The 23,643-nt window shown below is 41.9% G+C and overlaps 1 protein-coding gene and 1 long non-coding RNA gene across 2 annotated transcripts in view; one reads left to right on the forward strand and one right to left on the reverse strand.

The window, feature by feature from the left end:
* NSMAF (neutral sphingomyelinase activation associated factor) overlaps window positions 1–23,643 on the forward strand; it is a 57,061-nt gene that overhangs the window by 20,871 nt on the left and 12,547 nt on the right. The window contains 14 exon segments of the mRNA XM_046013478.1: window positions 3,332–3,382; window positions 5,888–5,959; window positions 6,291–6,338; window positions 6,435–6,487; window positions 14,270–14,399; window positions 16,110–16,181; window positions 16,564–16,672; window positions 18,892–19,068; window positions 20,254–20,333; window positions 20,881–20,971; window positions 21,066–21,129; window positions 22,083–22,134; window positions 22,242–22,362; window positions 22,768–22,899. Of these exon segments, the coding sequence (XP_045869434.1) occupies window positions 3,332–3,382; window positions 5,888–5,959; window positions 6,291–6,338; window positions 6,435–6,487; window positions 14,270–14,399; window positions 16,110–16,181; window positions 16,564–16,672; window positions 18,892–19,068; window positions 20,254–20,333; window positions 20,881–20,971; window positions 21,066–21,129; window positions 22,083–22,134; window positions 22,242–22,362; window positions 22,768–22,899 (1,252 nt within the window).
* Window positions 227–23,634, reverse strand: LOC123947339. Its single transcript, XR_006819741.1, has 3 exons — window positions 23,305–23,634; window positions 859–921; window positions 227–454 (listed from the first exon to the last, which is right to left on the reverse strand). It is a non-coding gene; the product is annotated as an uncharacterized LOC123947339 (long non-coding RNA).

The following is a 23,643-nucleotide window of genomic DNA, read 5'->3' on the forward strand; positions in this document are numbered from 1 at the left end:
GCACTGTGGTCTCTCTTGCAACCTCTGAGCCATTCAGAAAGCCCTGAGGGGGATGTCAGGGAGACTTCTGGAGACAACCAAGGCCCCAACTCAGGATGTGCCATCTCGTACAAGTTAGGAGACTTGGGGTCCTGACCTTTTCTCATCCCAAATTTATTTGGCACACATATATGTTCCCAGTATCATGCTTAATACCAGCCACACAGAGAAAAAACACGGTTTTTCTCCTGTCATACACGTAGTTCATCTATTTTAGTTTAGTTTTTTTTTTTTAACTTATAAATAAGATGGGAGTGGAGGGACTCTTTCTCGTGCTTTTTGCTCTGGATTTATACCTTGTTCATCTCTAAGATGAGAGGGTTAGAGATCATGTTGCCCCAACTATGTCCAGAGCCCTAGTTCCATGAAGCGTTCAAAGGAACATCCTTCTGCGCTCAGATAAGTGTAGGAGAAGCTGTGGGAAGCAAAGATATGGCTTTCTTTAGTTTGGGACCTGACTCAGTGCCTCAGCAAACAGTAGAGAGAGGTTCTGGAGGAAGCGCGGTGAGGGTCTCAGGGAGTCAGAGGGCTGGGAGCAGAGGTGCTCCCAGTGGTTTTTGGACCACTTACCTCTTCTTTTCATGGAGCACTTTTTAATGTATATTGAAAAATATTTTTTAAAAGTTGGGAGATACCACGTTAGGTAGTTTTCTAGGTCTGCCTTCCACAAGTCAATGAATCTTAAGGAAGAAAGCATTTCACAGCCTATCTTTGACTTCATGTTGTTTTAACCGGCATAGAGGCCGATGGTTGTAGCCGTCTACTGCTCTGGGTTGTGGGGGAGAGCAGAACACCATCATTAATAATTCAGGCCTGTACCTGTGCTCTTGTTGTTTCTGAAGTATACTTCTGCTTCAGGGCCTCTTGTTAGAAATTCCATATCTGGAAAGGAAGAAGCACTTTTTCAGTCAGAAGTGTGGTTTCCATTATAAAAATTATCCATTTTACTTTATTTACAAACTTACTAGAAGAAGTCTCGTGTCAGGCAAACTCAAAAACCAGCTTCACATCCAGGGGTGATGAGTCATTAGTTACTCTTTCTAGAATTATTTCAAGTTTCCTGGATTGAGTATACAATTAAAAAAAAAAAAAAACCCCAAAACTCAACTTTTGTGGGTTTTGATTACCTTAAGTGGTCACACTGTTTCAGAAATAATGTTATGGTCCTTTAGGCTTTTAGAGTTTTGCTTCTTTTGCTTCCAAATTTTCTTTCCAAATTTTAGAAAGTTTTAGAAAGGTTTCCAACTATTAGAGAGTTTTGCTTCCAGATTTGCTTTCCAAATTTTAGAATAAAGAAGGTATATGTGTGTAAATAATAGTTTTTGTCATGCATTTTTATATCCAGGAAATATATTTAAGGTTATGAAGCTATGGGAAAAAACAAAATACCAAAAGCCCCTTCTCCCCAAGGACTTTTCCTTGAGATGGGGGAAGAGACAGTAAGCAGACATCTTCTATAATGAAGACAGTGCCAACAGGACGGAAGGATAGAGAAGGATGTGGAGCACGTGTGCTGCTGTGGATAGAACCGCCGGGGCTGCATGTGAAGGCACACTGCTCCGGAAGCCGAGCGAATGAGCCAGGCAGTGTCCTGAGCTGCGGAGGCCCTGAGAGGGAGCATCCTGGTGGGTGGCAGGCACGATGAGGAGGAGGGTGCCAGGGGCAAGGCACAAAGGGCAGCTAGGCGGAAGGGTCTGAGCAGTGGCGGGGGTCCATGTCACAGAGAGCCTGCGGGCCACAGTAAAGCGTCCAAATAAAGCACCAAAGCGAAACCCCCCTGGAAAGCTGAGAAGAGGAGGGGCGCCCTCTGCTTTGTATGTATTTGCACAACTCTTGGAGGCCAGGTAGAGAATATGCTAGGGGCGGGGGGCATGGGCAGAAGCAGAAGGGCCTTTTGGGGTGCTGAGAACTCAGGGGTTTTAGACCAGGTGGTAGTGACGGCAGGGTGAGAGGTGGTCAGCGTCTGGATGTATTCTGAAGGAAAACCCCACAGATAAACTCATGGCTTAGTTGCGAGGTACAAGGGAAAACCATCAGGAATGATTCCAGCAGGGTGGATAGCCATGCCCTTTGTTGCTGTGAAGAAGCCTGGAGAAGAGCAGGCTTTGTTTAGAACGTGGCCTCTGAGAGGAAAAGCCTGGTAGGCATCTGGGAGCATTGGTATGGGTCTCAAGGAGGAGACGGAGATGAAAAAGAGAATGGATGAGGCCTCCCAGGGGCTGCGTGTGCACAGAGCGATCTAAGGACAAAGGCCCAGCAGCTCTGCCAGGGGTGGTTGGAAAGACAGAGGATCGCAAGGGAGACAGTAGGAGTAGCGGGTGATGTCGGGGAGGGCCAGGAGCCAGCGCCTGGAAACCAACTGGGAAACTGCTTCAGGAAGAACCGTGAGCTCTCTTGCATGCTCTGAGAAACAGAATCAAGGAAGTCCTTAGAACAAGCTCCTGGGTTTGGTGACATGGAGATCCTCTGCACTTTTATGACCTCCTCAGGAGTGAATTTCCATAACGTGGTACAGCCGAAAACCTGTCCTAAGCCCAAGAGAGAGTACAGTCAGCTCTTGCAAAGGGTTTTGTCACGAAGAGGAACAGAAATGGCAAAAGGAGGATATAGGACCAAGGGAGGGTTTGCATCAATGATTTGTTTCAAACGGGAGAAATTGCAGCGAGCATATTACACAGAACCAAAGTTTTTGAACAGCTGTCAGGTAGAGGGAGGTCTGCATTCTGTGGCCTAGTCGAGTGACTGGCTTTGAAGGCCCAGGCACACCCTTCACCGAAACAGGAGGGAAGGCAGGGCTAATGGGACCAGCTCCATGTTGATGGCTCTGGGGGTGACATTGCTTGTTGGACATGGTTACCGACCTACAGTGTAAGCAGCTGGCTGTGTGTATGAGACACCGACCGTGTGCCCAGATCACCTCTAGAGAAATTTCTTGATGTTAATAAATGTATTTCATACCATAGTGACTCTGTTTCACTCATTTCTTAGAAAATAGGCACTTAGATTAGCTTCTTTCACCCATCTACTTGGTTACTTGGGACAAGTACAGAATTCATAAAACATCTTAAATATTTTATTTATTCAGTAATTGTTGCTACCTTGTTGCCTTGATGAATCTCTTTTTAATTTAATATTTGTTATTCTTACATCAGACTAAGATTAATGCAAGTGCTTTTGGAAACTGAGATTATGTGACAATGATTTAAATTCCCTTCATAATACCCTAATTTATGGTAACTTATTGTTATGAAAATTTTTAGTTATTTTACAAGTATTGGTTTTTCTTTCTCAGGTATATTTCATTAAAGAACACAACATTGTTGCTCCATATAAAATAGAGAGGGTAAGTAAAGCTTTTCATTTATTCCTAGCAATTTGTGTAGTGATTTTAAGCAATAAGATTTTGTGGCTTTATTAACATCTTTAATCAAATATAATAATTATGTGTATTTAGAAGCTTCTTACCAGCAGTTATAACAAAATTACCCAAGGGAGCCACAGACTTTAATCCAAGAGATTTCAATTAACTCTTTGACTTAAAAACAAATGTGTCTAATAAGGGAGGAAAAAAAGCTTAAATTATTAGATTAGAAATTGAAATCAGAATATGTATCATTTATAAGATTATTTGCTAAGAATGTATTTTTTTAAATGCTTGAGAAATACTGATAAGTTATAAAATCCCCTTATTTGGGAGCTCAGTCATAATTTATAAATTCTCTTAATTGGGAGAAGCTATGAGTAGACTTGAATTCAGTGTCTGGTTTTCCCAGGACTTGTCAAAGAAGCATAGATGTTACGTTTAACGATTTTGTGCTTTAATTCTTTTGCTTCAGCTTAATATATAGTAAAGGGTAACTTTGACCAAGAGAGAGTCTTTATAGGACTGACATCAGGCTAGTGCTCTGCATTAGGGCCACCTCTGTGAAGAGAAAAAGCCACCCTCTCTGAGCAAAGAGCCCCACAGGCTGAATGTCTGTCTCTGCAGTGCTCAGCCAACGCCCATGGGACATGTGGACCACACACTGCGGCCTTGGGACTTTATGCACAAGAAACACTTGCATGTGCCAATTAGTCAGAAACCACAAATACGCGATTAACTTTACTCTCTGGTGGGGCTGTTGGCATTGGGGAAGGATAGTTCTTAACTGCAGCGGTGGGGGGGGGCATCCCTTTCACTGCAGCCTGCTCTCAGGCTAAACCAGACACCCTACTATACCTTCACCCCTGCTGCTGGATAGTACCTCCATACATTGACACAAGCCTCACAGAGGTGGGGATGCCACTCCCCCAAACTGAGAACCACTGCCTGGAGGGCTCTCCCTCCTAAGGCTCTCCTGATACCCACTTGAAGGGCAAAGCTGTTCTTGGCCCACTGAAAAGTTATGTAAAGGGAGAGGAGGGAGGTTGTCTGAAGCAAAGAAAAGCTCTTTTGTTCCAGTGTGAATTAGCACACCCGAGGATTTCCAGATTTAAAAAAGAGGGGACTAGTGACCCTGATGGTGACCATGAGAGATGACAGAATAGAAAGTGCTTGTTCCTCTCATGGTGACCCTGATTCAGTCAACTGGTCCCTTTTGTGACAAACCTGGATATCAGTTAAGAGGCTCTGCACCCCAGGTTAGCATGAAATGAGCCTCATTGAGGCTGATGGGGATGTTGGTAACATCCTTTCAGTGTGGGCCCTCCCTAGGCAAAATACTGTGTGACGGGAGGGAACTCCAAGCTCCCAAATTTTGTTGGGGAGGGAGAGACAAGACTCAACTGTGTGTCCAGTGTTCTGACTGTTGGGGTGGCTGCCCAAGGGACTGGCTTCTGTCTTGCCTATCTTGGAGCAGTGACAGGAGCTGGCATATGCCCTAGATGCATGGGGCCATTGAAAACAAGGGGGAGCTGGACATCGGGCTGCTGCTTCAGGGGACCCATAGTCCAGCAGACAGAGGACAGAGCAGCCCAGCAGACTCTCCCTCAGGGCAAAGAGAAGAGGACAACGTGTGACACATCACATTAATCTTCACAGTATATAGCACCCCCCCATCCTCCAAGCACCTAAGTATTTGAAGCAAACGTTGACAATTAAAGAGAGAAATTGTCAGCAACCCAGTAATAATAGAAGACCTCAGTGCCCCACTTAGTAACGGGTAGAATATCCAGACAGAAGGTCATTTAGGAGACAGCGGGTCTGAACAACACTGTAGACCAGATGGACCTAAGGGACGCAAAGAACCCTTGACCCAACAGCCGCAGAGTCCACATTCTTCTCAAAGGCACACAGAACATTCTCTTGGCTACATCATGTTAGGTCACAAAATGAATAAAAATAAATTCAAGATTAAAATCATATCAAGTATTCCTTTTGCCCACCATGGAATAAAACTAGAAATAAATAGAAGGAATATTCACGAGTGTGCGGAAGTTGAACAGCACCCTTGAACCACCAGTGGGTCAGAGAATAAATGAAAAGGGAAATTAAAAAATATCTTGGGACAAACAAAATCAAAACCAGAACATGCCTAAACTTAGAGGATGCAGCTAAAGCAGCACTAAGGGGAAAGCTCATAGTGATATCTGCCTACATTAAGGAAAAGAAACATCTCAGATTTAAAAACCCAACTGTACACCTTGAGAAACTAGCACAAGAACCACAAACTAAGCCTGAAATTAGCAGAAGGGAGGAAATAATCCATGTAGCAGGAAGTCTGACAGAATCTACTCTTCCCTTCCAGGGTGGGGTGCAGGCAGATATGCACACAGGTCAGCAGGGGTTTCCAGATGTTCTTAAAGGAATACGGTTTGACTTGCTTCTTCCCCGTCCTTTGATTTGATTTGATTTCCCTTTTTTTGTTAGGGCAAGATGGAGTATGTCTTCGAACTGGATGTTTCAGGGAAAGTGGAAGACGTGGTGGAGACCTTGCTTCAGGTAAGCCAGCGCCTCAGTCGGGCATTCATGGGGCAGAGAATTCAAAGCAAACTTAGGCAGAAACTCAAAAAAAAAAAAAAAAAAGAAAGAAAGAAAGAAATCATATTCATTCATCTCACTAAAAACAATTTCTTTTATAAATTTGAAGCAGATTTACTTGAATATGTGGAATTTGAAAACTGCGTATTAGGAAGAAGTCACAGATAAAGCAGAAGTGATCTTAACCATTACTAAGTAACAGAATGATTGCTGGTTTTCATTGCTTCTAAGGAAATACCTTTCTACTGTTTTAGAGAAAAAAATAAATTCTTGTATATTTTTAATATTGTAGCTTCACAGAGCATCCCGCCTTGACAAACTAGGAGACCAAACTGCTATGGTAGGAATTTCTAAAGTAAATTGTCTTTACTATGAATTAAACTGTATTGATATTTTACTCATAAATGCTTATTTTTAAACGGTTTTGTTTTCATAGATAACAGCTATTTTGCAGTCACGTTTGGCTAGGACGTCATTTGACAAAAACAGGTAAGTTAATGATTTCCTTCCCTGATTCTTTTTCTTTTTCTTTTTTTTTTTTTTAAGATTGATTCATGTAAGAGAGAGTGCATGTGCGTGTGAATGAGGGGGAGCAGAGAGAATTTCAGGGAGACTCCCTTTAACCGACTGAGCCAGCCAGGTGCCCCTCTCTCCCTGATTCTAAAAGACGTCTTACACCTGTATGTCTGCTTCAGCTTCTCCCAAACCGCCCATGTGACCACCTGCAGCATCCAGACCCATGCGTGATCAGGAATGGCCCTGGCCTCCGCTTCTCCATCCTGACTTTGGTCAGTCAGCCAGGCTGACTGACTGATGCTCCCTAAGATCTTTCTAGTCATCACCATATTTTCCCACTGTTGTTGCCTGAGTTCTGGCCACCATCACCTTCAGTCAGAACATCATAACAGCTGTTGCTTGTCCACCTGGCCCCTTCTCCTGTCCTCTCTTCCCTCCTGCACTGAGTGTACTTTGAAAATGTGGTTTTTCTAAAGAACTTAATTATATCACTTGTCTGTTTAAAATTCCTCAAGATTTTCCATTGCCTTCAGGGTGAAATCTTCACCTTCCATGGCTTAAGATCTAGCCCTTGCACACTACTCTAGTCGCTGGTCACTTGTCTCGAATTCTGTGTGCTAGCTCTTTGCGTCTGTGCAGACCCCGAACATGCCCACGGCCTTTTCCCTTGGAGCCTTTGGACGTGTTGCCTGTGCTTACCCGGCTGGGTCTTCTTCCTCTTTTGCACCTGGCTGACTCTTACTTATCTGATTTCAGCTTAGCTGTTGGTAGTTCTGCAGAGTCTTTCCTGACCCTTCAGGCTGTGATCAGTATCTTACTAAGGCGTCCTGCAGGGACCAGGAGACTGCATTCCTACTGTTTGTTTTTCATTGATTTTCTTGGTTTTTCTAAGTATACAATATATTTCCTGCAAATAATTATGTTTCTTTAATAATTATGCTTTTATATGAACCTGTTCTCTTATTTCTCTCTTGCTTTATACTAAGTAGCTTTGCATCTCATCTACAATACCACTGTATCAATCCTGTAGCTTTTTTTTTTTTTTTTTTAAAGATTTATTTATTTATTTATTTGACAGAGAGAGAGAGAGATCACAAGTAGGCAGAGAGGCAGGCAGAGAGAGGGGAAGGAAGCAGGCTCCCTGCCGAGCAGAGAGCCCGACGCGGGGCTAGATCCCAGGACCCTGAGATCATGACCTGAGCCGAAGGCAGCGGCTTAACCACTGAGCCACCTAGGCGCCCCAATCCTGTAGCTTTGTAACAACTCTTGGCATCTGCAGGTTCTGGCCTCACCCCTTGTTTTCCTTTTCAATCTGTGCCTTCACTGTTCTTGGCCTTATGCTGCACTTCCATAAATTTAGAAACAGCTTGTCGAGTTCCATTAAAGAAAGCTCTCTGAGATTTTGACTGTGATCGCAATGACTCTCTCATTTATTTAGACCTCTCATGTCTTCCTTACGGTTTTTTCCATAAAGGTCTTTCCTCTCTTGTGCTGGATTTAGTACACATTTCTGATGGTATTATAAATGATATCCTAAAAAGCTCATTTTCCGTTTATTGTTGATCTATAGAATGCAATGGATGTTTGTGTACTCATATTGTTTTCAGCAACCCTGTTAAACTTTGTGATCAGTTCCATTAACTTTATATGTCAGCTCTTTAATATGTACAAAATCTTATGTACAAATTGTTGCAGGCCCTATTCACTAAATATTCTTATTTTAGATTCTCATCTTAGAGTTCTGCTAAACCTGTAGTTCACTACAGCTTAGGACAACATAGACTGTATTGGTTGAATTGATTCATTTATGGATTATGATGTACTTGGCTTTGGTTAGACACTTATGTTTATAAATAAGGTCAGTTTGTAATATTCTATTTTATTGCTATCTTTGTGAGACTTGTGACCCTCACACTACATTTTAAAGCGTTGAAGAACTTGCCAGTAAAGCCATCTGGCCAATAATGTTTCTGCGTTTATATTTGTTTGTTCCTTTTTCTGTTTCACCTACGTAGCATTAATTTTCTTTCTGTTTTAATACTTTCAGGATATATTAGGTAAGTGGATTGCCAGGGGGAAGAAAAGCTTCCATTTTAGGAAGGAAAAGGAGTAAGAGGAATTAGCTTCTTTTGACCTACTTAGAATGCATAATTCTTCTGAGTAGCGATTTTTTCAGTCTTGGGCTTCAGCGTGACATTAATTTAGAAAATGGCTCACTCTGGAAGTTGTAATTAAATCCAGTCCCTAAAATGTTAGGCTGAAGAATTGGGAGAAGAAACTTTGCCGTATAAAATAGGATGTTCCAGTGCTATATGCTTCCTCTCAAAGAAAAAAATAAACTTTTGCCAAAATAAGCTTTCATCATAGTTCTGAGGAAATAACTTTCTTATTGAAGAAATGAAGGGTAACTATATTTATTTTTCCCTACTGTTCATTCTGAAAATTTTCAAATCCCCACAATTTGAAAGAGAAACGTAATGAACGCTGATACCCTACGGGTCACCCGGCATTGGTTTGTTAACATTTTGTCAGATTTGCTTTAGTTTGTGCATGCTCTGTGAGGGTGCGTGTGCCTGTCTATGTGTTATATGCGCGTATATGTGTAGGTAATGTGTGCATGTCTGTGTGTGTTTGTATCGTGTGTAAAATACGCTCCCTCAGAGTCATTTGAGTTCCAAGACGTCATGACACTTCCCCCATAACTGCTTCAACACGCGTCTCTTCGAAGGGTGTTCTCGGGCGCTCCTCTGGACTCTTACAATACTTGGGAACCAATGAGTCTCTAACACCGTGTGATTTCTAGTTTCAGAGTCAAGTTTCTCCCTTTTGTGTACCCCAAAACATCCCCTTTCAAGTACTTTATTTGGGGCGAGTTTTAGATCTAGACAGAAGGTGTAAGGATAACCCACGGAGGTCTTTCACACTCACCCGCTTTCCCCCACTGTTACATGTTTAGTCTGTCGACATGGCCGCACTTGGTTGAACGGATTCCTAGACCAGTGATTTTTTTGGATGCTATTTAATTTGATTTTTCCAGTTATTTGTTACTGGCTTATAGAAATACAGTGTTTGTTGTTGTTGTTTTTAAACATTCACCTTGTATTCTGTGACATTTCCAGATTTACTCATTGGTCCTTGTGGGTGTTTTATAGATTGCATAGAGTTTTCTATATACCTGCTTGTTTAATCGGTGGATAGTGGCCTTTCCACAGAAATCCTTATGGCTTTTACTTCTGTCTTGCTTCATTATACTGTTTAATTACTAGATGTGGTGGGAGCACATCCTTGCTCTGTTCTTGATCTTACAGGAGAAGTGTTTATTTCACAACTAAAGAACGAGGTTTTTCATGAATGCCCTTTATCAGAATAAAGAAGTTCCCTTTTATTCCTGGTTTGCTGAGAGTATTTTCAATAATAGTTTTAGAGTTTTGTTAAATATTTTTTTCTGCACTTACTGAAATGACCATATTTTTTTCTACTTTATTCTGTTAATGTTGTGAATTACGTTGATTGATTTTTTTCAGTGTTAACCAACCTTGTTCATGGGCTAAATCCAACTTGATCATGATATATTCTTTTTACATGATTTGATATTACTGGATTTGCTTTGCTAGTGTTTTGTAAAGGGTTTTTGCATCTGTGCTCATGAGGTATATTGCTGTGTAAATCTTTAATGTATTTGTCAGGATTTGCTATCAGGATTAGGTCAGCCTCATCAAATCAGTATTGCGATGTTCTTTCATCCTCTGTTTTCTGAAAGTGTGTTGGATTGTGTATCTTCCTAAAAATTTTAACAGAATTTATTGGCGAAGTATACAACCAGAGGGTTCTTACTTATTTAACTTATTTACTAGGCATGTGACTGTGTAGGTTATCTGTGTCTTCTCGTGCCTGTTTGGTAAGTTGTGGTTTTCAAAAAATGTTTCCTCTTCCCATCAGGTTTATTGGTATGAAGCTGTTAAGGTCCTTTTGATGTAAGTAGGATCTGTAGCACTGGTCCCTCTTTCATTCCTTATACCAAGGCTTTGTCTTTTCTCTTTCTTTATCAGTTTTGCCAGGTGGTTGCCACTTTTATTAACCTTTCAAAGATCCCACTTTTGACTTCACTGAATTTTCTCTACTTCTCCATTTTATATAAAATTGATTTACACTGGGCGCCTGGGTGGCTCAGTAGGTTAAAGCCTCTGCCTTTGGCTCAGGTCATGATCTCAGGGTCCTGGGATCGAGCCCCACGTCGGGCTCTCTGCTCAGCGGGGAGCCTGCTTCTTCCTCTCTCTCTGCCTGACTCTCTGCCTGCTTGTGATCTCTGTCAAATAAATAAAAATGTTTAAAAAAAAATTGATTTACACTCTTACAGATTTCCTTCTTTTGGTTTACTTCGGGGTTTACCTTTTTCTTTACAAAGATGAGACCACTAGTTTTAGACCTTCTGGTAATATAACTAGTACTTCACTGTAACCTGACCTCTGCACTGCTTCAGAGGCTTCCTACACGTCTCGATGTGCTGTGTCCGTGCCACTACTGTAAAAATATTTTGTAATTTCCTGTGTCATTGCTTCCTTGACCGGTGGGCTAATTAAGAAGTATGTCGTTTACCTCCCGCATATTTGGGAATTTTGTTATTATTTTATAGTTACTGACTTTCCGTTGAATACCATCTCAGTTCCGAGAGTATATGCTCTGTGATTTCAGTCCGCTGCTGCTGAGAGTTGTTCTGGGCCCTGTGTGCAGTCTGTCATGCTGAATGCTTCCCAGTCCCAGAGGGGAATGTGTACCCTGCAGTTGTTGAATATCGTGTTCAGATCATCTCTACTTTGTTGATGTTTTGTGTATTTGTTCCATCAGTTACTGGGAGAAAAGTGTTAGAATTGCCGATAATGATAGTGGAGTTATTCCCCCCATTTCTGTTCAATTTATGCCTTGTATATTGTGAAGCTATATTGTTAGGTTCATGTACATTTAAATGTAATGTCTTCTCAATGCATTGAGCCCTTTGTCATAGGAAGTATCCCTCCTTAGCCATTTGTCTTGAAGTCTGCTTTGCCCTCTTTTAATCTAGTCATACCAGTATTTTCATGTGGTATGATTGCACGTTAATATCTTTTTTTGTCCCTTTATTTTGTACCTGTGTCCTTATTCTGTTTCTGAAAACCACATGCTTTATATAGTTGAGTCTTGCTTTCTATAGTCTGACAATCTCTCCTTATTAACAGGGATGTTTAATTCATTTTTTTTTAAATTTATTTTTTAGAGAGAGAGCAAGTACAGCAGGGGAGAGGACAGAGGGAGAGAGAGAATCTGAAACAGACTCCATGCTCAATGCAGAATCTGATGCGGAGCTCGGTCTCACAACCCTGAGATCGTGATCTGAGCAGAAACCCTAGGAGTCGGATGCTTAACAGTTGAGCCCCCTAGGTGCCCCTAATTCATTTATGATGATGTAGCTATGGTTGATTTTAAACCCAATGTCATAGTGTTTGTTAGCATTCCATTTGTGCTTTGTTTTTCTGACCCTCCTTTCTTGCCATCTTTTGGGTCAGTCTGATATTTTTAAGTATTCCATTTTATCAACTCTCTTGACTTTTTAAGCTGTGCCACTCTGTGTCATTTTAGTGGTTCCTCCAGAGATCACAGTACACACCTTGCACCATCGTGTGCGTCCAGTGACATGACACAGCTGTGCAGCAGTGTGAGAACCTTACACCACTGGACTTCCTCAGAGCTCTCCCACCCACTCTCACCTTGTGGTCTTATATTCAGTTTCTACATGTTGCTTAAACCCACAACACAGTATGCTTTTTCTTCAAACAGTCATGTGCTTTTTCAAGAATTTAGACACATACATATGTGTCTATGTCAATTAAAAGTCCTGAAAGATTAATTTTCTTCTGTTTACTTAGATATTTAACCCTGCGCTGTTTCCGGTGCTCTTCTTTCCCTTCTGCAGCCCCCATGTGTTTGATCTGGCATCCTTTCTCCTCAGCTTGAAGAACTTTCTGTAACGTTTCCTATAATGCAGATGATTTCCCTCGGCTTCCTGGGGAATAGAGCTGTTTCCCCTTCGTCTTTGCTGCCTGCGGGATTCTAGGTTGGCGTGGGTTCCTTTCTCTACTGTGGAGATTCTCCTTCCGTTGTCTGTTGGTGTCCGTGTTGGCTCTGAGGCCACAGCGTGTGTCTTACTGTTGCCCCCGTGTCGCTGCTGATTTCTCTGTGCTTATCCTGCTTGGAGAGCTGTGGGTTTCCGGCTAACAAGCATCTAGGAATTGGCGTCCCCTCCCTCCCCATTTCCTCTGCCCCGTTTTCTGTCTCTTCCCCCACAACTGGAGTTATGCTTATGATAGTGTGTTTTATATATTCCCTCAGGTCTCACATATCCTGTTCTGTATTTTTTGCTTTTATTCTTTTATCTTCTTTGTTTTGTTTCAGTTGGGCCACTTCGTTGTGACCTGTTTTCAGCCTGACTAGACGTCTCTGCTGTGTCCAGTCTGTTGTTCCACTTGCTTAAGTAATTCTTCATATCTCTTCTCTGGACGTGGAGACCCAACTAAATGCTGTTTACCTCCAGAAGTGGTCATGTGCCCCCCCTTCTTGTGCTGGGCGCTCTGAGCGGGCTGAAGCCTTCCTGGCAGCCATAGTTGCAGTCCCCGTCTCTGCTGCCTGCAGTTCTTTTGGGGAGCGATGGAGATTTTCTTCCACAGGGGCTCAGGACCTAAGCACTTGAAGGACGTTGGGGACACCTTCGTGCCTTACAGCTGATCCACAAGCCTTCTAATCCCTGGGCCATTCCCCCCTGCTCCCCACCTAGTGGCAGCATTTTTGTGCCTCTGCTCTCCAGGCCTGACTGCATTCTGCTTCCCTCTAGACCTCTCTCCACCCACAGCCCTTCCCCTTCTGTCTGCCACAGGTGGCGCCTCTTGCCATCACCCAACCGCTGCTCTCCTCATTCTGGTTTCTTTGCATCTTAAGCTTCCTGACGGCTTTTAAAAAGGCTTGTGAAGCTCTTGTAGCCAGTGTGTGTGGTTAGGGTGACAGCTTGGAGGTCCCCTTCACTCCCTAAGGAGGTAGGAGCCTGTCCTGTGGGCTGTCATCCCATTGTTACTGCTAACAATGCGGGGATTTATTTTTTAACCAGTTGATGACTTGGTTGTTTCCCCTCTTTTTTTTTTTTTTTTTTACTAATTAGTAAAGCAAAAAGACAATGGACTTTTTTGACTAGTTAAATAATTTAGGAGGGGTGGAAAAATCACATTTGACTGGTTTTACCGCAGTAAAGCCACCAAAGAATGTACCTTGGAACTGACATTCAAGTAATTGTAATAATTATGGACTCGAGGCCTTACCAATGCTGTGTGAAGTAAATGGCACCTGTGACTCAAAAAATAGGACTTAGAGACACAGCAATAGAAACATATGTTAATATAAGAATAGTTTCAAGGCCAGTTTATTTTGGGAGGAAAAATAGTTCAGCTATAACGGGTTGCTTGGTATTACTTATTTGTGTCTTCTCTTCTGTGATAAACTCATCTGCTGTTGTTTGAGTTCTTACTCTGCCACTTAAAAGAATGTCAAGTTTTTGTTTTAAGAATGTCAGTTTTATTTAAGCAACCCGTTTATAACACCATTTTTCTTGTATTAAGTGTGGTGTTCAGACAGATCCTGTGCATAGTCGCACTGTAGCTCCCTTCGAGAAAGTGAAACCCAGGACGTAGATTGATTTGTGATCCTTCTTACTTTGGCTGAAATCCATGTGGTCAGATTCCAGAGTGTTTCTGAAAAGCTGCACATGGAGTGCAAAGCAGAAATGGTGACACCGTTGGTGACGAATCCCGGACACGTGTGCATCACCGACACAAACCTGTATTTCCAGCCTCTCAACGGCTACCCGGTAAGGAGGGCCGTGGGGTGGGAGGGGGAGCTGCTCCGGCACTGGAGCACTCCTTTCCCGGGAGCTTGACCTCACAGTTACGGTGTTCTCATAGTTTGGCGAGGATCGAAACCCCACGCCTTGTCCTCCAGCAGCTGTGTGTTCAGGCCTCCCTCTGTCATCCTGTTGCCCCTTCTCCAGATTCGAGCTCTTCTGATCTCTTTCCAGTAATTCTGGGGCACTTGCTCTCGCTGTAAAAAGAAACCCTGCCCTCCGCCCCCAATTTTAGTAAAGGGTTGTTAGAGGTTTATACCTTTCTCCTTGGAAGCCATTCTGGAAGAGACCAATGAAATGTACTAAAATGACAGAGAAATGGGTATTTTCTGTATATCTGAGTTTGCATCCATATATGCGGTATTTCTTGTTTCTTTATTGAAGAGCAAAATCAGTAGATCCAAGTCTGTCACCGGCAGCGTGACAGTGTCCCCTGCCAGCCAGCACCAACACACCTCTGGAAAAGCTGTCATCGAGCAGCTGTGGTGCTTCTACCATGATGGTGGAAACAGTCTTCTCTTCCACAGTGACTTTAGATTTACTTGCCCAAATAGTTTGAGGTAAACTCGGATTGCCACACTAAAATTTGTAAAGATTTGTTGCTGTATCTAGAGCTGAACACTTTTTGGAATGGTTCATTAGAAGACCAGAAGCGCTAATACGCTCTGACAGTGCCTTGGACCATTTGGCAGGGCAGCTTGAAGAACGTGTTTTCTGTCATAGGAGGCTATGTCCTGGAAATTCTCCGCCTGGTGGGGTCAGTCATTCTGTCACTAAAACACGGGGTTCTTTTCTGTGGGAAAAATGGTGCGATGACAATTTTGTCCACCAGGGGGCAGAACACCCTCACCAAGCCCTCCCACAGACACTACACCTCTACTGGTGTGATAGTTGGCTTGACCACTACTGTTACTATGGCTTGGGTCAAAAACTTTTGGGATGATACTGGAGTATGTGCTAGAGCTTCAGGATCCATAGTGTGAGCATGTATCCTCTCCCAAATCTCTGGGCTCGGATCCTTGACCAGTCGTCGGGCAATTTCCGCAGTTCCGCATGTGGGCTTTTCCTCTTTCTCACGTGGGGCAAGGTGGATGTGTCACCATGTAGCCAATCTCAGTGGCCTTTCTAACCTCATTCTCTTCCTTGTGCTTTAAGCCTCTTGAGAAGCTTAAAGAAGAACATTTTTTTCTTCATGAAGAAAAATTTAGAGGCCCTGCTTAATATCTAGTTGTTTATGAGTCTTAATACAATGTAGTCATTACAGAGATAAAGGACAGAATTCTAAAAAAAAAAAAAAAAAAAAAATACTGTGTCAGTTCTAAGAAAACCTTTGATCTCTAAAAAGATAGCAAAATTCCTGAAAGGTTATCTGTACCGGCACTTTAATATCCCCTATCACTCAGCAACCTTGCAGGAGTCTGAATGATAGATCAGTGCATTAGCATTGTTGGGGTCCTGAGTGAGGGTAGGGAGACTCATCCAAAGTCATAAAGTTAGTGAAAAAGGGTAGACTAGGCCATAAAATCAAAAATGTCTTGTTCTAAGAGCTGCCTTTCCAATTGTTCACATGTAACATGTTGGGAAGTCAAGATTTGGCCACTTTTTCACCTTTCTGATAGGGCAGGTTCTAATTGTGTCCAAATGTTGATGTTTAAGATTGTCTATCTACTTTTAAAGAAACCTGTGGTCCAGATAACACTCCAGGATGTCCGCCGCATTTACAAAAGGAGGCACGGCCTCATGCCTTTGGTGAGTTCTTATGGGATGTCACTTCTCGGTGGATGATTGTCATATCCTCAGTTTAGCCAGTGGTGCTGACTTGTAAACACTTGTAAACATGGCATGTCTGAAAAGTACAAGTTGGTTGTACTGTAAGCACATCGTCTGCAAGTCTTTCTTTTGAGTGAACCGTGTGCACGCATATACACACTGCACATATTCATACAAACACACACATATATGTGCATTGCTGAATCAAATCTGTATGTGGAGAATGTGAAAAGTAAGACCTGCATATAAAAAGTAGACATCTTTAATTGAAATGCTTTTGTACTTACGTAGCTTGTTTTGCGATTGCAAGGTAAATACAGTGCTATTTATTTTACTGTTTTCTTACTGACTATAATTATAGGGCTTGGAAGTGTTTTGCACAGAAGACGACCTCTGTTCTGACATCTACCTAAACTTCTATGAACCTCATGATAGAGATGACCTCTATTTTTATATTGCCACCTATCTAGGTATGGTACTCACCCTTCATTGTATCTATTCATATGACGGTAGTTCAGCTCCTGAGTACCTGGGATAGGAAATAGGGGAAGAGAAATGCTATCTAGAATCACCTTTCTGGGTCTCCTTATTTCTTCACATCAGGAACTAAGGTGGGAAAATGGCATTCTAAAAATAAAACCATAAGTTCATGTAAGTGGAATTTGACAGTGGTTCATTCCAAGTGTGTGTTTAAAAAACTCTTGATAAATATATTTGAATATTTTTTATATTGTAACACCCCCCAAGTTGAATGGATTATAAAGAATCCACCTAATTATTTTTCTGTTCTGTCATGTCTAGATTCGTTTAGGGAAACCAAGACTTGGTTTCTTAATGTGATGCAGTGTGTTGTCCAGTCATGTGTTTGTGATCGTTAACTGTCATCTTAATCATAAAGCTGGAAAACAGCACAAAAGGAACACATGAGCCTTCTGTACTCAGAGGACTCCATTGGGACTTGATTTGCTTTAGATTAATAGTTCCTCAGCCTTCCATAAAAATGTGAATTTTCCCACCTTTATCAGAAAGAACACCTGATTTTTCTTTTTAGACATGAACATATGAAATTGTATGCTTGAATTATTCTTGTTTTCAGAGTTGCTAGATAACTAAAATGGGTTGATTTTCAAAAGCAGGTGCTGGGATTTTATTAATGCCATCTTAACTTTGTTTGCTGTTCTTACTCCCTTAGAAATGGAATTTTCTCTCAGAAGAATAGTTTATTGTTTTACAATAAACTATTATTAAAACAATAAATATTGTTTTACAATAGGCTTAGAATTCAATTTTTTTCTTCTCACAATAAACTGTTACATTTAATTTAATGCCTAAGTATAACTCTGATACACATTGATTGTTATTTCCTGCCTCCTGATTAAATTTTTTTTCATTTTATTCCTCTAACTGTATAACAAGATTACAACAAAAAATTCAACTTTCATGGTGAGTCCTAAAATTTCAAGTCAAAACACTTGCCATGACCTAAGAACTTATTTCTTAAAGCTTCCTTATTCCCGCTGATCTTATTCCTCAGGTTGGTCAGACTTTCTCTGAGGTATTGTGAGTGTAGGAAATGAGAACAAGCATTTTGAGTTTTTAAGCTCTTTCCTTAGAGCTGATGAGAGAAGAAACTTGGTAAAAATAAGTAAGGGTAAATACTGAATCAACAGATGAGTTAGATAAATTGCCTGACGGAGCCAACCAAACATTGAAAGCAGAACTTTCTGAACAAAATAAAATAGTTGAGTCACTTTATTCCCTCCAGGAGGAAAGCTGTCCTTGGTGCCACATGCTCTACGGTTGCATGTTTCCTGAGGCTATTCTCGGGGACAGGGGGAGACTTCCTGGTTCTCCTTTGAGAAAATCGTGTTTTCCTGCCAGAGACCTTCTTCTCCTTCAGCGGATTCTTTTCTTTGCCTTGCTCCTCACGTGCCTACATAATATATAGGCATTGGCAAATTTGTGTGGTAGACCTCTTCCTGATCTAAAAGAAAACTGTTTTTGTTTTGATTTCATAAAAAGTGGAGGAAATAAACTTTTACAAATGGTCATGGCTTCTGAAAGGCATTAAAACTCAAGCACTTTGTTTACTTGCAGGCTATATAGAATATAGTAAATATTATGTGTTGCCATGTAACGTGTACATATTTGCTTCATGTATGTTTTATGAGACTGACACGCTACCTACTGTGCTGAGGCACTTCATATATGTTTTATATCGTATATTTAAATTTGTAATAATGTTTCCTCCTGGTGAATGTCCTTGGAGATATTCATACTTAATGCAACAGCTACTTGGTGAAAACCAACCACAGCCTACTTTTCATTTTCTTAAAACGTATTTTTCAAAAATGCACTGAAGGGTCTACATTTATCTAGTTTGGGGGGCACCTGGGTGGCTCAGTCGTTAAGCGTCTGCCTGCCCCTGTCATGCCCTGCCCCCTGTCATGATCCCAGGGTCCTGGGCAAGTCCCACAACAGCCTCCCTGCTTAGCAGGGAGCCTGCTTCTCCCTCTCCCTCTGCTGCTCCCCCTTCTTGTGCTCGCTGTCTCTCTCTGTCAGATCAGTAAATAAAATCTTTTAAAATTAAAAAAAAAAAAACCCAAAACATGTAGTTTTTACACACTCAGTACAACTTAGCCCATGTTTGCCAAGTTCAGTGGTGACCCGCGGGCTCTGTCCTCCTCAGAGCACCACGTCGCAGAGCGCACGGCCGAGAGCTACACGCTGCAGTGGCAGCGCGGGCACCTCTCCAACTACCAGTACCTCCTGCACCTCAACAACCTGGCGGACCGCAGCTGCAATGACCTCTCGCAGTACCCTGTGTTCCCCTGGATAATCGATGATTACTGCAGCGCAGAGCTGGGTAAGTGCCCCAAGGCCCAGTGTGAGAGGAAAGGTGTCAACAGATTCCAACCCATCTGGATTTCTGGACTAAGGGTTGCTAGTTTCCATTTCGCAGTACCAGGTCAGTGTTCTCCACGTCGTGTGGGGTTTGTAGGTGTTTTCTCCACTAGCTCTTAACTTCTTTTAATCCCAAAAGGAGGACTCACAGACTTCTTGAAAGGCATGCGCAGAAAGTATGTGTATGTTTTTAAGCTATATCATTATTACCTTTAATGACCGCATTTCAAGTATTTAATTAAGTTTATCACTTTGAAAAGTGGTTTCGGGTTATCATATTATTTTAAAGTTCACAATCAAAAATGTGATAGCCAAAAGTAATAATCATTCATTCTAGAACATTTAAAAAGTGCTGAAATATTTAAAGAAGGAAAGGAAAATCATCAATGATTACATTAATGAGAATCATTTTAACCTTGTGGTATATGTATTTCTCTCATTATTTCAACAAAAATGTGACTATATTGTAATTTGATTTTGTAATATTCTACATTAGATATTGTGAACAATAAATTCCTTTTGACAGTTCACTAATTGAACCCTTATACTTGAAAGAAATAACAGACTTTCTGGGAGTTTGAGAATTTATTTCTCTGTTAAAATTCAGTCTCCAATTCTCAGATTATGTTATTATCACACAATAATAATATTCACTATAATTCAAACTTCAGAAAATCTTTGTAGAAGAATACTGACTTTTCAAATGTGCTTATTTTTTGTTGTTGTTTTCCTTGAAATATAGTTTTTTTTAAACCAATCATCTTTTTTTTTATAATTTTTTTGATTTTGCTATGTTGTCACCATACAGGACATCATTAGTTTTTGATGTAGTGTTCTGTGATTTATCATTTGCATTTAACACCCAGTGCTCCATGCAGTACGTGCACTCTTTGATACAATAATCAGGGTATTTTCAAATTAGAGGTGCTACTCTTGAGTGACTTGCTGACTTAGAAGTCAAGCCCTAACATGTACAGTTATGTAAGTGACTATCAGATATACTATAATTCTAATGGGTCTGTCTCCATTTTTTAAATTTATTTGTGGAAATAAATCTGTGCATGTGTATCCATGGGGGGTAATGTTATTAAGTTTGCTGGCTTTATTTTAATTAATTAATTTCTTAAAAATGTATTTATTTCTACAGATTTGTCAAATCCAGGAACTTTCCGGGATCTTAGCAGGCCGGTGGGGGCCCTAAACAAGGAACGGCTGGAGAGACTCCTGGTATGTGGATCTGGGGATGCCTGGCTTCTGTGGAGCTCCCTGAGCTATGGTGGCCTGTTTTTATAGTAAGGGAAACTCATTTCTCCCAAAAATTAGGGGAGGTCTATGCCAAGTGACTAGGATCTACATCATATTTTTTTCCTTACTCCCCTCTCTGCCCTCTGCCCTCCCCCTTCAGGTCAGCTCCTCACCCACCCACTTTTGAATTTTCTGCCTGAAATTCAGGAAGCAGGAGGCTGACCTGATCACAAGTTGACTGATTTAGTTGCACAGAGGGGGTCCCTGGTAAATTTTAGAAGAGACGGGTAACATCCATTCTGTTCAATCCAGCCCAACACTGTTCCCACTGAGCCAAGAAAAGTAAAGTACTTGTCACAGGAATACTGTGTGTTCACAGTACCCACCCCCGCTTCTCCTTTTCCTACTTAAGAGAGAAACTAAGGGATGTAATGTGCCCCTGCCACGATTTGGGGTTTGGCTACACGATTTGAGGCGGTTACTGTTTTCCCGGCTGACACCTAGCACAGTCTTTGCCTGTCTGTTGCAGACCCGCTACCAGGAGATGCCAGAGCCAAAGTTCATGTACGGCAGTCACTACTCCTCCCCCGGCTATGTGCTCTTTTATCTTGTGAGGATTGGTAAGATTTTGAATCAGCGCTCCCAGTTCAGTGGGGTTTCTGGTTGATTCACCAGGGATTCTCTTATCTCACCCAACTCTGATTTCCCCTCTAGCACCCGAGTACATGCTCTGTCTGCAGAATGGAAGATTCGATAACGCGGACAGAATGTTCAACAGGTTTGACCCCCTGCTTCACCTACCAGTTCTTAAACTCTCTAATTATTAACGTACCCTATGTTTGCTTCGAAAAAACCGGATTCAAAAATGTCAAGAAATGTAAAGAATCATTGACTGGTACATCTGTTCCTTTCAGGCTCTTTCTAATCATGTGCGTGCGTGCGTGTGTGTGTGTGTGTAAGAACATCTTTCAATTACAGCTTTTGTCCTGCCTAGTGTAGCCCCATCATATTAGATGTTGAAGTTTTTCCCATATATCAGATGTTCAAAACAGTGACTTTTAAATTATTGTATCACATCCTAATGTATGCCATAACTTAAGTATTTTAACTATTTCTCTATTGTTGGACATTTAGGCTGTTTCCAACATCTCCTTATTCCAAATAATTCTGCTGTGAATTGAATACAATTTCCTGTGAGTGTTTAAATGACTTTTTTTTTTAATTATAAAAGTAGTATTCCTTGCAAAAAAAAAAAAAAAGTCAGAAAATAAGAAGAAAATTAACTTGGCCACCCACCACGCTGAGATAATATTCATTGTTAATCTTTTGGTCTGTGTCTCTTCAGTCTTTTTCTAAGCTGTGTGCAAGTTAATCGCTTTCTGAAGTGATCTGTTAAAACAGCCATGCTAGGTTTGCCGTGTTTAAGCAGTAGCCTGTGTTGCCCCTTCGATGAGGCAGTGCGTGGCTGGAGGTTCACGGTGTGGGCATGGAGACAGGGTCCTTGTCCTCACCCCATGTCACTCCCTGCATGAGCTCAGAGAGGGCTTCTCTTTTGTCAAAGGGGAATCCTCATACAGATGTTGAGAATTATGAGTTAATGAGAGAAATGAGTTAACACAGGTGAAGTGTAGGACAACACCTCGGTGCATAGAGAGCACTTTGGTTGCTATTTCCAGACCCAAGACTTCAGATCAGTTGATTTTTTTTTTTTTTTTTTTTTTTTGTATCTAGTATTGCAGAAACTTGGAAAAACTGTTTGGATGGTGCAACAGATTTTAAAGAGGTACGCAGTTAATAAAGCTAATAATTCACTGGGCTTGTGGTTTCTAACTGCTTTAAAAAATGTTCATTGCTATTCTCTCCCACCCCCCACCCCCAAAAAACTTTCAGTTGATTCCAGAATTCTATGGTGATGATGTCAGCTTTTTAGTCAATAGTCTGAAGTTGGATCTGGGAAAGAGACAAGGAGGGCAGATGGTCGATGATGTGGAACTCCCACCCTGGGCACGGAGTGAGTACCACCTTGGAAGTACCGAGTTTCAGCACTTCTTCACCGCGGGGCGGGGGGAACGCTTCAGTATTATGATTTAGTAGCCTCGACTTTTTAAAGTAGCAGTAGAATTCTCTGTGTAAATGAGGCGCTATCAGTTCTGTGCCAAATCAGAACTAGTCTGTGTGAGTCTATGACATAAAAACATCGATACGTATTTGAAAGATCTAAATGTTGTGAGAGTGATGTTCACCACTCCCTTTCCCCCGCCAGAATATATATTTTATCTGATGGGGCCCAAAAAGCCTCATTAAGAAACATGTGCCTCTTGCGTCTCCTAGAAGCTTTACCTGCATGGGGATAGACAAAAGAGATGGGAGAGAGTAAAGGAAGACAGTGACCATCTGATGGAGTCTAATCTAACAGGTCCCGAGGACTTCCTCCAGAAGAGCAAGGACGCGCTGGAAAGCAATTACGTGTCAGAGCACCTCCACGAGTGGATCGATCTAATATTCGGCTACAAGCAGAAAGGGAGTGATGCTGTTGAGGCCCATAATGGTAAGTGAGGGTCTCAGAAATATCATACAGCGTTTGATGAAAACACAAGCAAAAAGAGAAAAAAAACGCAGCCAGGGCAGCCCAAGCTCCTGCTTGGCAGAAGCATCTTCTGTCAGCAGAGGGCGTCCCCCAGCTCCATGGCCCTGGGTCAGGTACTGAGTAACAGAGGAGGAAGGACTCTCCCTAAAGCAGCCCAACTTCGCCCCGATCCCCAGAGGTGTTTTTCTAAAGTCTTCCAATGTTGACATGTACTTTCCACCCCACTCATCGATTTCAATTCAGACTCGATCAGAATATGGTAGAAGAGTGCCCCCTCCGCCTCCTTCCCCTAAAGGGCCCAGGGCTTCCTATTAATGGAGCAGAAAGAAATCAGCAGCAGCACACCCTCCTCGGGCTCCCTCTTACCTGCCGGGCTGCCAGTGCTGTCAGCTGCTGAAGAGGAGCGAGCGGGTCAGGGCGGACAGGCTCAGAGCAGTTCGGGGTGACTGGCGCTTCCTCTGGGGGCAGAAGCGCTCACCAGCAAACACCTGGAGATAAGAGGCTGTCTCACCTGCCAACTGGATTTCTGCTCAGCAAAAGATAACTCAGGTTGATAATTATTGCCCTTGGTTTTTATTAGTCTTTTCTTGCAAAGTGACCATGAGTTTCTTTGAAACCATGAGTTCAAAGTTGTCGAATTTTATTTAAGAGTCTGTGCAGAGCATCGATTATAACCAAATAGTACCGCTTTCAAGAGTTTTTCAT

Source organism: Meles meles, chromosome 1 (genome assembly GCF_922984935.1).
Source record: "Meles meles chromosome 1, mMelMel3.1 paternal haplotype, whole genome shotgun sequence".
Lineage (NCBI taxonomy): Eukaryota > Metazoa > Chordata > Mammalia > Carnivora > Mustelidae > Meles > Meles meles.